General features: G+C 46.1%; 1 protein-coding gene across 1 annotated transcript in view; it reads left to right on the top strand.

Moving 5' to 3' along the window:
- The window catches only part of DNAH2 (dynein axonemal heavy chain 2), a 1666550-nt gene that overhangs the window by 1133959 nt on the left and 517911 nt on the right, over positions 1-14680 (top strand). Inside the window, exon 54 of the mRNA XM_069218683.1 lies at positions 5228-5358. Coding sequence (XP_069074784.1) covers positions 5228-5358 — 131 coding nt within the window. The remainder of the gene's footprint in view (positions 1-5227; positions 5359-14680) is intronic.

Raw genomic sequence — 14680 nt, forward strand, 5'->3', positions numbered from 1 at the left:
ACGTCAGGGCGACTGGCTCTGTGCAATAGACCTTTGTGACGCTTACTTTCATATTCCGGTGACCAAGAAACATCGAAAATTCCTAAGGTTTACCGTCGGAAAACGTCATTACCAATTTGCGGTTCTACCCTTCGGCCTCAAATCAGCGCCGAGAACTTTTTCCAAATGCATGGCGGTGGTAGACGCCCACTTAAGGAAACACCGAATATTTGTCTACCCCTATCTAGACGATTGGCTCATAAAGGCCTCCAGTTATCTAGAGGCGCAACAACATTTCAAATGGACTCTACAGCTGTTGCAGAAGCTCGGTCTTCAAGTCAATCTCCTGAAATCCACAGCAACGCCTGTTCAGAGGTTGCATTACTTAGGGGCCATTATAGATACCAATCTAGGAAAGGTGTTTCCTTCGGAGGAACAACGATTATCGATTCTCCAAAAGTGCAAACAACTGCAGGAAATTCCTCAGACCACTGCAAGAGTAATAGCTTCTCTACTGGGCTCGATGGCGTCTTGTATCCATCTCGTTCCCAATGCTCGCCTCCATATGAGACCATTACAGGAAAACCTGGAGGATCAGTGGTGTCAACTGATGGACGATTGGGAGAACAAAGTCCTCCTTTCTCCCCACGCCCTACAGTCCCTCAAGTGGTGGTGTTTACCCAGCAATCTCTTGGTGGGGATTCCGCTCCAACAACAGCCTCCGGCTCAAACCATCGTAACAGATGAGTCACTGCTCGGATGGGGGGCACACATGGAACATCTTCGAGTCCAAGGCAAGTGGTCACAGAGAGAGTCTCTATCATATCAACCTGCTGGAACTTCGCGCAGTCCACCTTGCGCTCAAAGCCTTCCTTCCCTCTCTGAGAACGGAAACTCTCCTTCTCCAGACGGACAACGTGGCCACTATGTACTACGTGAACAAACAAGGAGGCACCAGGTCCAGGATTTTATCCAGAGAGGCTCAGACAATCTGGCATTGGCTTCTAGCCAGGAACCTGTCGCTAGTGGCAACTCACCTGCCCGGCATCCAAAATGTTCAAGCGGATGCCCTCAGTCGAGTAATGGACGAGAACCACGATGACGTCGTTCGTTCCATTTTCACACTGTGGGGTACCCCCTCTATAGACCTATTCGCAACCCCAGAAAACAAAAAATTCCAAAACTTCGCCTCCAGATATTACCATCCAGGGACACTGGGGAATGCCCTGTGGATAAGCTGGTCAGGAGCATTTCTTTACGCCTTTCCACCGCTTCCCCTGATTCCGGCGGTCCTCCAGAAGTTATCCAATGCTCAGTCCAAAATGATCCTAATTGCTCCGGAATGGCCACGCCAATGGTGGTTCCCAGACCTTCTTCACCGGTCACTCAAACCACACATCAGGCTGCCTTATCGTCCGGACCTGCTCACGAAGTTCAGAGGGCAGATATCTCATCCCAACCTCTCATCGTTGAGTTTGGCAGCATGGCTCCTGAGCTAGTGCAATATGGACACTTGAACCTACCTCAGGACTGTATGGAAATTCTGAAAGAAGCAAAGCGCCCTTCCACAAGATCGGCTTATGCAAGCAAGTGGAAAAGATTCTGTATGTGGTGTTTAGATAACAACATTGACCCGGTTTCCTGTGGAGAGGAATCTATCCTGCCATACTTGCTAAGTCTGGCAAAATCGGGCTTACAACTGTCATCAATAAAGGTTCACTTGGCGGCTGTAACGGCATACAGAAAGAGCCCTTCACAAACTTCCTTTTTTCGGATTCCAATTATTAAGGACTTCCTGGAAGGTTTAAAAAAGGTTTTTCCTCCCATTAGAAAGCCTTCTCCTCCATGGGAACTGAATGTTGTCCTATCACGGCTGATGCTGCCTCCATTCGAGCCAATACATAAGGCATTGCTTCAACATCTCACATGGAAAGCTGCCTTTCTGGTGGCAATCACTTCAGCACGTAGGGTTAGCGAAATCCAGGCCCTTTGCGCTCAAGAACCCTACACGGTTTTTCATTCTGCGAAAGTGGTAATGAGAACTCATCCAAAATTTTTACCAAAAGTCGTCTCCGACTTTCATGTGAACCAAACAATTTAATTACCGACTTTCTTTCAAAATCCAACTACTCCTGCTGAGAGAACTCTGCACTCTCTGGATGTAAAGAGGGTTTGAAATTTTACTTGGACAGGACAAAAAGCTTACGTAAATCACAACAGCTTTTTATTAACTATGGCCCAGTTAGAACAGGGTTGGGCACGTCTAAGCAATCTTTATCCAGGTGGATTGTTTCATGTATAATGTTATGTTATCAGTTAGCAAACAAATCCCTTGGCGGTAGGCTAAAAGCCCACTCTACTAGAGGGAAGGCAGCTACTGCAGCCTTGATGAGAAATGTCCCTTTGGCAGAAATATGCAAGGCTGCCACTTGGAAGTCGGTCCATACCTTTACTAAGCATTACTGCCTTGATACAGACACTAGGGCAGATGCGCAGGTTGGACAGGCCTTGCTTAAGAATTTATTTGCATGATTCATGTTTTTTGTCAGTATTCTTCTGTCTACTCCACCACGGTTATGGGGATGGGCTTGCTACTCTATTCAGTGCTTATGACTATACATGGAAATCCCCTACGAGAGAAGGAATGGTTTCTTACCTGTAACTCCAGTTCTCTCGTAGGGGTATTTCCATGATAGTCATAAGCAACCCTCCTTCCTCCCCGGTGGAGTTGACATAGAACAAGTTGCCATGAATATTATCGATGTTGGTACTCCAACAAATGTTTTCTTCCTTCATGTCAGGTTACAAGCCTCCAAAAAGAACTGAGGCAGCTGCCTTTTGCTGTGCATGATGGGAAACAGGAAGACTTTACTTTCTTAAAGGCACAGCTCTACTTTCATTCTATATAATAGCAGCCTATGGGCTACACTGCCCTGCATTGCTTTATTCTCATGAGAGGTGTAAATAGAATATGAGAATGTATTTGTTATTACATTTATAGAATAAATAGATGTTTAAACGTGAATTTACACTACAACTGTTTTCTTTTAACAATTTGGCCTGTGTAGCTGTTCACATAGGCTGCACATTGTTATTCTTAAGTGTTTTTTGACAGACCTTTTTTTCAAAGGGCTGGTAGTTGCACTTAAGAATATACTTCACATCAGTGCTCCGGGGTCCCCGCAGGCGCGCGGAACTATTCAGTGCTTATGACTATCATGGAAATACCCCTACGAGAGAACTGGAGTTACAGGTAAGAAACCATTCCTACTGACCTAACTGTGAACCAACTGTCACCTCTCCTTCACCCCTGAGGCATGGTGGGATACTGGAGGTGCTCAGGGTCTTAAAGGCACGGTGCCAGAATTTTTATGGTTCTCCTGTGTTAACCCGCATGCAGCCTATTGGCTAAGAATGCTCCATTGTTTTTCAATGTAGTTTTTTCTCTTTTTTCTCTGATGATTACTACTGCTTATTTCCCTAGGCCCAGTTGTGGGGCTTTGGTAAATATTTTTTTCTCTTATTGTAATTTTGAAAAGGACTTAAAAAAAAAAAAAAAAAACTCTATAGAAATAAAGCATTTTAGCCTGTTTATGATTATAGTCTGCATTACTGTTTTACACATGTATATATGAGTTTAGTATGAAAATGTGTCTACTAAAAATGCTATATATATTTTTCGTGCATATTTCATACTTTATACGTGTGTATTTTATATATGCTCCGGGGTCCCCGCACAAGGGCGGGAATATTCAATGTTTACGACTTTGATGAGGATACCCCTGGAAGAGAACTAGGATTTACAGGTAAGTAACTTATCCTTCTTCACACTAGGGCCATCTTTCTACCTAAAGTGGTCACTCCATTTCATGTTGGCCAATCCATCACCATGTCTACTTTTTATGGTCCTCCACATCCCTTTAAAGAAGAGGAGCGACACCACCATCTGGACCTAAAAAGAGCGTTGTCTTTCTACCTTGATTGCATACAAGCGTCCCAGGTGGACGACAAACTCTTTATGCGGTATGTTGGAACGAAGAAAGGAAGGGCCGTGCAGAAGCAGACCATCTCCAGATGGATCATATTCTGCGATAAAATCTGCTACACACTGGCCAAAAATCAGCCCCCTAATGGCTTGCAAGCTTATTCCACCAGAGCTAAAGCTGCAACCACTGCATTATCACATGAAATTCTGGTCCTGGACATCTGCCAGGCAGCATCATGGGCTCCCTTGCACACGTTCACAAAACAAAACTGCCTGGACAGTCAGGTACTTACAGATGGGCACTTAGCCCGCTCAAGCCTGCAGGACTTCCTCGTCTAAAATTGGTCCGCAGACCCACCCCCGGTATGGTATTGCTTGTGGTTAGAAGTCTCTCTCAGATGAACAAGTTATTTATCTTAGGTAATGCCTTATCTGGAAGAGATTGTATATAGCTGCAGAATCTTTAACGGCCCACCCATCATCCCCGCTCTGTGAACAGATTTCTAGGGAGAGGTCTATTACTTTTTTGGGCCTTAGTTTTCACACCAGTGGTCAGTGTTCTTTGTGGCGCTCCATGCTCTTGGCATAGAAAGTCATAACAAGAAACTGACACCAGGGTGCCTGGGTGGTGCCTACATAGCCACCACAAATGTCATTTTCAGCACAGACGATGCCAGCAAGGCTAAGTAGAGCCGAACAACACCACCTACTGCCATGTAGGGGTACTTCTGACGAAAAATCTTCTGGATACAGTCTAACACCTGGGAATAAATCGAAGGTAAGGAATCTGCGGCTTCATATATTCTCTACCAGATACAATTCTATGGAAGGTAAGTAAGTTGTTTGTTAAGAGCAAATGGATTATTCCTTTTGGGTCCATAATGTTGCAGGACTTTACCAGCCCCTTTGACTCAAGACAGAGTCGTAAACCTATTAAGGTATATTTAAATATTGTGTACGTTAACTAGAGGCACCAGTTGTGATTTAGAACTTTTGTGTATTTCTGAATATTATATTTTGTGTTGTGTTTCCTTTTGCTGGACCACTAAGGTAAGTGCAGGATTCTGGCTTTGGGGTCAATAAAGGTTTCTTTGGTTGTCCAAAATGTGTTAGCCGGTCTCATTTTGAATGGTGCTGTTCCCAATTGAAGAAGGGACCTGCGTTTTCCAACAACTATTAATATACTGCACCATCTAAGGTGCCTTCCTTAAGCAGGTAGTTAACAGGCAACTGCTGCTGACCTCTTTTCTCTTTTTTACACAGAGTCTTCTCCGACCGCCTAGTGGATAACAGTGACATGGAGATCTTCATTGGTATTCTGAGTGAGAAGCTTGCCTCCCTCTTTGATTTGACCTTCCACAACATCTGCCCCAATAAACGGTCACCTATATTCGGTATGAATCATTAGTCAGTGTGGAACTTAGGTTTGTTACTCCAGAAGGCTCTCTGACACACATTAAGATCTGTCGATGATAGCATAATTAGTTGCTCTGCTTCAACTTTCTTATCGTTGCTAGACTTTTGATCATAGTTTGTGTGTTCAGGTGATCTTGGGAGGAAATATGATCCTTCGACTAATATGATATTGGCCAAAAAAAGGATGTGCCTGTTTTGACCATGAGTGTCAAAATAGTTAAGTGGCTATGTAAAACATATTCTATTCAGTGTACTGTTTTATTACTGTGGAAAACAAAAGAGTAATTGGTGGAATATTTCAGTAAGTTTCAGCTACTGGTAAGTACGTTGGGCCACGCCAGAAAAGTTTAACCATATGCTACTCAGCCTTAGTTCAGCTCCAGTAGGAACAGTCCTGTTCTTATTGCGAGGCCTTTTCCCTTCAGAAAACAAATTGGTTTCAGCCATTTTACGCCCCATCAGTGAAATGCAGCTTGAGTCTTTTGGCACAGTGAGCATAGCACTCATGCGTCAACATACCCCTCCCACTCAAGTCGTCTCTCTTAGAGAAACAAAAAGTGAAGGGTGGAATGCTTAATCAAGACCCTTAGTAATTAGTAAGATTGGCATTTCAGTGCTTGCTTTTTTTACCCACTGTGGCATTACAGAGACCAACCATCTGATTCTGGCAGAGTCAAGCCCAGTTCCCCTTTACGCATGCAGCCTGGTTTCTGTAATCTGGTATCAGAGGGGCTCCTCTCACCGCACCTCATCGTTGAAACTCTTCTGCACTCTGAAAACCTCTCTATAGAACTTTGGAGCTTGGTTAGTTTTACGTCAAACTCCCAGGTAAACATATAAACACGAATGAGCTTGCTCTAATGAAAGAGTAAGCGAGTTAGGTGCATTGACAACACAGGGAAGGAAAAGAGCCAATTCTCTTCCAGGGGATCCTCATCAATAGTCATAAACATTGAATATTCCCGCCCTTGTGCGGGGACCCCGGAGCATATATATATAAAATACATACATATTATCATGTGTAAAACAGCAATGCAGGCTATAATCATAAATAGGCTAAAATGCTTTATTTCTATGCAAGTTTTTTTTTTTTTTTTTTTTTTTTTATATTATAAAATCACAATAGATCATAAATATCTACCTAAGCCCCAAAAACTGGACTTAGGGAAGTAAACAGCAGTAAATATCAGAGAAAAATAGAAAAAACCACATTGAAAAACAATGAAGCATTCTTAGCCAATAGGCTGCATGCAGGTTAACACAGGAGAACCATAAAAACTTTGGCACCGTGCCTTTAAGACCCTGAGCACCTCCAGTATCCCACCATGCCTCAGGGGTGAAGGGAAGGTGACAGTTGGTTCACAGTTAGGACAGTTCTTTTTTCCGGCTTCTTCTGAGAGGATCCTGGAGCATTGAGCTCTCAGTTTTCTGAGTTTTCCTCAGAAAAATTCTTTAAAAAAGCGTTTTTTCACTTTTCACTCGACAAGTAACATCTTTGTCTGAGCTAGGAAGGTTTTTTCTGACAGAAAAATGCCATCTCTTTTTGTAAAATGTCCCTCTTGTGGGAAGAAGAAAGCCCAGTCAGACCCACACTCTCTGTGTATTGTCTGCCTGCCACAGAGTCACTGTCCTGACACCTGCAAGTATTGTAAGAACATGTCAAGGAGGACTCTCAAAGACAGAGAGAAGATCAGGCTACATGGGCTTCAGGAGAGGAAAAAGTCAACATCCTCTTCACTTCCCAGACCTACAGCAGAAGGAATGGCCCGATCGACGTCGACAGGTAGGATTGTACCTGTTTGTTCTCCATCGACGTCATCGGCACCACCGTCTCACCGGCATAGATCGCCGTCGACGGCGACCAGAGCGACGTCGAGGGACAAAACGTCGAAGCATGGACACAGGGGTACATCTCCGTCGACGGCAGGCCGCCGTTCGGCGTCGAGTCATCTCCGGCGCTCCCGTTCGCCGTTGAGAACGTCTCACCCCTTGGCGTCGAAGGACACGACACCAAAAACACCTCGACGGCATGAACATCCGCCGTCGACCACTCGCCACTCAACGTCGAGACACACGACGGCGAGTAGGTCCAGGTCCCGCGATAGGCGATCGGCGTCAAGACACTCGACGGCAAGACCTTCGACGTCAAGACCTTCGACGTCGAGAACAGATCAGCCATCGCAACCTTCGACGTCGAGGATACAATCGACGTCGGCACAACCTTCAGCTGTGTCACAGGCAGTAGAGCCAGCGGACAAAGCTCCCTCACCGGTGGTCTCTATAAGGAGTGCATCATCCCATTCCAGAGCATCGGGGCATGTTTCTCCCATCACAGCATCCCCGGATTCACAATACTCGAGGATGTATTCTCCTACTGCCTCATTACCGAGAACGCCATCGCCTACAGCTAGAGCAGGACGGGCTCGTTCTGCTTCTCGTCAGCCGACCACAAGACCTGCACACTCTGCTACAGCCTCTCGGAGCAGGTCCCGTTCCCGAAGGAGAACCAGGTCACGAACACCACGCAGAAGATCACCTTCTTGGTCTTCTTCAGGATCGTCTGTGGGGCGCTACTCCCCCACACTCACAGATTCTCCACCTGCTAGGATTTCCCCGGTGGATGATATCACCACTTTTAATGAGGTTCTTCTAAGGGGAGCGCAGAAGCTAAATATTGAGGTACCGGAGCCGGCCACCTCATCCTCAGTTATCTTTGAGACCCTACAACACAGATCAGTCTCGAGAAAACTGCTGCCACTAGTACCGGGTTTGCTGCAACCGACTATGGACACTTTTCTGTCTCCAGCCACTCTCAAGTCTGCCCCGGCTAGGATTCAAAAGAAATACAAAGCTCCGGAACAAGATCCTTTATTCCTGCGGAAGGATCCGCCACCGGACTCTGTGATCTTAGCCGCAGCCAGAAAAACACACTCTGTGGCATCATCTTCCACAGTCCCCCCGGATAAGGAGAGCAGACACCTAGACTCTCTGGGGAGAAAGATGTGCGGTACGGCAGCATCTGCTATGAAGGTCTCCAGCGCCTCAGCACTTCTGGGCAGATATGACCGCTCTCTGTGGGACTCACTCCACAGATTTACAGAAAAGTTGCCCAGGGAAGATAGACAGGACTTCCAGGAAATCTTGCAGGAAGGGGGCCTAGTATCTAACCAGGTCATCAGCGCGGCGGCGGACGGGGCGGATTTGGCTGCGCATGGGTATGCGCACGGAATCTGCGCTAGGAGGTCTTCCTGGCTACGGCTCACGGGTCTGAAACAGGAAGCACAGCAGCGCATTTTGAACCTCCCATTCAGCGGGAGTTCGTTGTTCGGTACCCACGCGGATGAAGAGATGGCCCGAATGAAAACGGAAGTCGACACGATGAGGGCAGTGGGCCTGGAACGTAAAAAAGACTTCAGGCGGAGGTACAGGCCGTATGACAGACGACCATTCCAGCAGAGGGTTCAAACCCCTCACTGGTCTCAAAGGCCACAACAACGACAGGGACGTCCCCTGTTTCAGGCACGTAGACCCACAAGAGACAGAGGGTCAAGTAGACCTCAACAGTCTACAGCAAAGACACCATCAAAGCAATGAGGCATTGCTTCCCTCAGCACTGTGCACCACTCCGGTGGGGGGAAGTGTTACGCATCATCTTCGCGAGTGGCACTCAATCATAAAAGACAAATGGGTGCTCAATATTGTCGAACATGGCTATTCTCTCCTTTTCAAAAAACCTCCTCCACACTTGCCGCCAGCAAGGTGTTTTCCTTCTCATCTCAGCCTGCTACGCAAGGAAGTTCTCGCACTCCTACAAAAGAAAGCTGTAGAAAAGGTTCCTCCGGCACAAAAAGGAAAAGGGGTGTACTCCCGTTACTTTCTGGTGGCGAAAAAAGGTCAACAGGGCCTCTTCAGACCAATTCTGGACTTACGGCTCCTGAACAAGTACATAAGAAAACAAAAGTTCAGGATGCTAGCCCTTCACCAGATTGTCCCGCAACTGCATCAGGGAGACTGGATGTGCTCCATCGACCTACAGGATGCATATTTTCACATCCCAATAGCAACCAAACATCGGAAATTTTTAAGTTTCCAGATAGCGTCACAGCACTACCAATTCAGAGTCCTTCCATTCGGCCTGAAGTCTGCACCCCGAGTCTTTTCAAAATGTGTAGCAGTGGTAGCGGCACACCTTCGAAGACAAAAAATATTCGTCTACCCCTACCTGGACGACTGGCTAGTGAAGGCCTCATCTCCGGATCAGGCGAGAAAACATCGAGATATCGTTCTAAGAACTTTCGAGTCTCTAGGTCTTCAAATCAACCACGACAAGTCAACCTTGATTCCAACACAAAACCTCCACTACCTGGGAGCGATACTAAACACAGAGCTCCAAAGAGTGTATCCTTCGGAGGAACGACTTTTATCAATCCACAGGAAGTGTCAACATCTATTAACAGCCGATGCACCTACAGCTCGTCAGGTGACATCGCTTCTGGGCTCCATGGCTTCATGCATCTTCATTGTCCCGAATGCCAGGCTACGCATGAGGCCCCTTCAGGAGGCATTAGAGAACAATTGGAGCCAAAAGACTGGTCACTGGGAGGACAGAGTTCGACTACCAGCAGTGGCTTTTCAATCACTACAATGGTGGATGCACAGACCTCACCTGTCCATAGGTTCTCCGTTTCACCAGACAATTCCAGTCGACACTCTGGTAACGGATGCGTCTCTTCAGGGTTGGGGTGCTCATCTGGGTTCCTTCCAAGCTCAGGGTCTGTGGTCCGACAAGGAAAAGAACTATCACATAAATCTACTGGAACTCAGAGCAGTCCATCTGGCTCTCAAATCTTTCTCTCCATTGGTTCAGGGGAAATCTATCCTAATTCAGACAGACAATACAACCACAATGTATTACCTGAACAAACAGGGGGGAACAAGATCACTACCTCTGTCTCGAGAATCCCAAACGATATGGCATTGGCTCCTGGCCAGGGGAATGTCTATCACAGCGGTACACCTGCCAGGTCAGCAAAACGTAGAGGCAGATTTCCTGAGCAGACATCTGGAAGACGCGCACGACTGGGTGCTACACGACGAAGTCGTCGAGGACATCTTCGGTCAATGGGGTCGACCTCAGTTGGATCTCTTTGCAGACGAAACAAACAAGAAATGCCCAGACTTCGCGTCCAGGTTCTGCCGTCCGGGATCTCAAGGGAATGCCCTGTTGATCAACTGGTCAGGGACATTTCTCTACGCCTTTCCACCGATTCCCCTCATACCGGCAGTAATCAACAAATTTTACAACTCCAGAACCAGAATGATTCTGATAGCGCCACAATGGCCCCGCCAATTCTGGTACACGGACCTACTCAACTTATCGGAAAGACCTCACAGGAGGTTGCCGTGCAGACCGGATCTCCTGAGCAGAATGGAAGGCAGAATCCTACATCCCAACCTTCCCTCTCTGAGCTTGACAGCATGGCTCCTGAATTCCTACAGTATGGGCACCTAGGGCTCTCACAGGAGTGCATGAGCATCTTGAAAGAGTCAAAACGACCTTCCACGCGGCGTTCTTACGCTTTTAAGTGGAAGAGATTTTACATCTGGTGCTCTCAACAAGGTATAAATCCCATACGAGCTCAGGAGGACGTCATACTATCCTATTTACTTCATCTGGCGAAGTCTGGTCTGCAGGTATCTTCTATTAAGGTTCATTTGTCTGCAATTACAGCGTATCGTAAGTCGCCTTCTCAGGAATCCTTCTTTACGATACCTGTAGTCAAGGATTTTTTAGAAGGCTTGAAAAAGGTTTTTCCTCCCATTCGGAGACCTTCTCCTCCATGGGAACTGAATGTAGTCCTGTCAAAACTTATGGGCCCTCCCTTTGAACCTATCCACAAGGCCTCTTTACAGCACCTTACGTGGAAGACGGCTTTTTTGGTGGCCATTACTTCAGCGAGGAGGGTCAGCGAAATTCAGGCTCTGTCTTGCAGAGAACCGTACACGGTTTTTCACGATAATAGAGTGGTTCTGCGAACTCACCCATCTTTCCTTCCGAAGGTGGTGTCAGAATTCCATATCAATCAGACTATATCTTTACCGACTTTCTTTCCCAATCCGGAGACTCCGGCTGAGAAAGCATTGCATTCTTTAGACTTAAAAAGAGTGCTGAAATTCTATTTGGACAAAACAAAACCGATTAGACATTCTAACCATTTGTTTCTGAATTATGGTCATTTAAGAACAGGAGAGGCAGCGTCTAAACGAACTATATCAAGATGGATTGTGTCTTGTATTGTTAACACTTACCAACTGGCTAATAGGCAATTACTGGCTAGGCCAAAAGCGCATTCCACAAGGGGAAAAGCGGCTACTGCTGCCCTCCTTAACAATGTACCAATTTCCGAGATTTGTAAGGCTGCTACATGGAAGTCTGTGCATACCTTTACTAAGCATTACTGTTTAGACTCGGATGCAAGAGCGGATGCCCAGGTGGGGCAGGCCTCTCTTAGAAATGTATTTGCATGAATATGTATTTTTTCCTGCACTTCTTTCGGACAGTCCGCAGAGTTTAGGGATGGGCTTGCTAATCTATTCAATGTTTATGACTATTGATGAGGATCCCCTGGAAGAGAAGGATTAGTTACTTACCTGTAAATCCTAGTTCTCTTCCAGGGGTATCCTCATCAAAGTCATAAACAACCCACCCTCCTCCCCGGACTTAAGTCTCTTAGAAGTGCAGGACAGATTATCTTTCTGATCAGTTACACAGATTGTCACCGTAAAAAAGTACTGACCTAACTGTGAACCAACTGTCACCTTCCCTTCACCCCTGAGGCATGGTGGGATACTGGAGGTGCTCAGGGTCTTAAAGGCACGGTGCCAAAGTTTTTATGGTTCTCCTGTGTTAACCTGCATGCAGCCTATTGGCTAAGAATGCTTCATTGTTTTTCAATGTGGTTTTTTCTATTTTTCTCTGATATTTACTGCTGTTTACTTCCCTAAGTCCAGTTTTTGGGGCTTAGGTAGATATTTATGATCTATTGTGATTTTATAATATAAAAAAAAAAAAAAAAAAAAAAAAAAACTTGCATAGAAATAAAGCATTTTAGCCTATTTATGATTATAGCCTGCATTGCTGTTTTACACATGATAATATGTATGTATTTTATATATATATGCTCCGGGGTCCCCGCACAAGGGCGGGAATATTCAATGTTTATGACTTTGATGAGGATACCCCTGGAAGAGAACTAGGATTTACAGGTAAGTAACTAATCCATATTGAGTATTTGTGTTACCTATTTAGAATAATTTGAGGTCTGAAGAATGCAGCAAATGGAGCTCCTCGCGAGATGAGAGGAGTGATGTGTATATATACACGAGGCAGGCCAGGAAGAAGCCTTCATATACAGTGTAGACCCAGAAGATCCAGCAGGTCAGATTCAACCTCAAGGAATGAGGAGGGAAGCCTACGTTTATCCAGTATTAGATCTTTCATAAATTCACATGCTTGAATCATCCCCGTCGTCGAAGTGGGAGTCCCACGGTACATGAAAAAGCAGTGAGTAAAACAATTCCCACAGCATTATAGCCTATCAAAATCACACTTATAGCCTATCCTCGTCCTTTTGTAAAAAGACCCAAACTGGACTTATGACCAATCAGGCTCCAGCACCCTCTAGAATAATCCCCAGAGAGGCTCATTCCCTCAGATTTTCTACCGCACGTCGTGTGAAGGGAGTCTCCCGGAGCTCTGCTCAGTTTTTTCCTCTCAAGACAATTTTTTTTTCAGAAAATGATTCTTCCAGAAAAGGCCTTTGCCACCCTTGTAAGACCTGTGGCAAGAAGAGGCTGCATGTGGATGATCCACGTAAGGACTGTTTATATTGCTTACATCCTGTGCACAAGGTAAAAGATTGTGAGATATGCCGCACCTTCTCTGCGAAGACCCTTAGAGACAGAGAAGGAAGACTGTGGATCTGGTTACAGGCTAAATCCTGTACTTCTGGTGAGGAAATTGATTCAGAAAGACCTCATAAAAGGTCCAGATCTGCAGACCTGGGGCAGGCGGAGAAATCCAGAAAACACCACAAAACGCACCATAAGGAGGGTGCCAAGAAAACATACAAAGCTCAATTTCATCTCAGCCATCCTCTCCTCGTTGCAAAAAGGAGTCCCGTCACCGTTCTCCTTCATCAGAGCCTTCCACTTCTAGAAAGGTTTCTCTTAAATTCAAGTCGACGACACTACCGTTGACGACAGTGACGACGACGGTTTCCACAGCTACCGTCTCCACCGTCTCGTCAACGAGACCGTCGTCGACTATGACTACGTCGACGTCTGTTATAAATGCTCAGATTCCTTCAGTGAGAGTCACGGATAAGTCGCATCTGTCGCTGGAGCCTGTCGACAAAAGCTGCTCCAGAAAAGTCCTCGTCAGTGAAGGGAACGTCAACAAAAACTTCGACGGCAAGATCACCGTCGTCGACACCATTTTCCACGACATCATCGTTGTTGACGCCATCGTCGACGAGAGTACCGTCGACGACCCCACCGTCGACGAGACCGTTGCTGACGGCCAAATCGTTGGCGACTCCAATTCCGTCGAAGAGACCATCGTCATCGACACCATCGACGATGCCAGTAGTTCCTGTAAGTCAAGACAGCGTGATTCCCATTTCCTCTGGATCTCCTGATCTTCACGCTACAGTGAAAATCACCACGATGTCTAGGTCTACTGTTTATCCGCAAGATACATCACCAAGTATGGTAACAACCGTACTTCCTAGTCTTCTGCTAGACTGGGGGAGGAGTCATGAAAGAGAAGGAGAGATTTCAACACCCCAACATCCTAACGATGACTGAGACGAATATTTAGCTCCTACTCCATCACCACCACCTCCACGTCCATCAGCTTCTCCACTGGAGGTTATAGGAGGTGTTCATAACTTAATGGATAGAGCGGTCCCACGGTTTCATTTACCAACTTCGGTCTCACAGTCGGAATGCTTCCTCCATGACTTGAAAGAACAGGCAAGAAAGTTGGTGAGGGCAATTCCAATCATAGACTTTGTTTGGAGTGAAGGCATTAAAATTATGGAAAATCCAGCGACTGTTCCACCAGCTCCACAAAAGCTGGATAAAAAGTACAAGGCTACACAGGACTCTCCAGCGTGTTTGACAGGGCATCCAAAGCCAGATTCGGTAATTTCTCAAGCTGCCCAACGGCATTCTAAGAATCCATCAATGCCTATATCTACTCCTCCAGATAAGGAAGGCAGGCGCCTGGACAACGTG

The sequence above is a fragment of the Pleurodeles waltl genome, chromosome 12 (genome assembly GCF_031143425.1).
Source record: "Pleurodeles waltl isolate 20211129_DDA chromosome 12, aPleWal1.hap1.20221129, whole genome shotgun sequence".
In the NCBI taxonomy this organism is placed as follows: Eukaryota; Metazoa; Chordata; class Amphibia; order Caudata; family Salamandridae; genus Pleurodeles; species Pleurodeles waltl.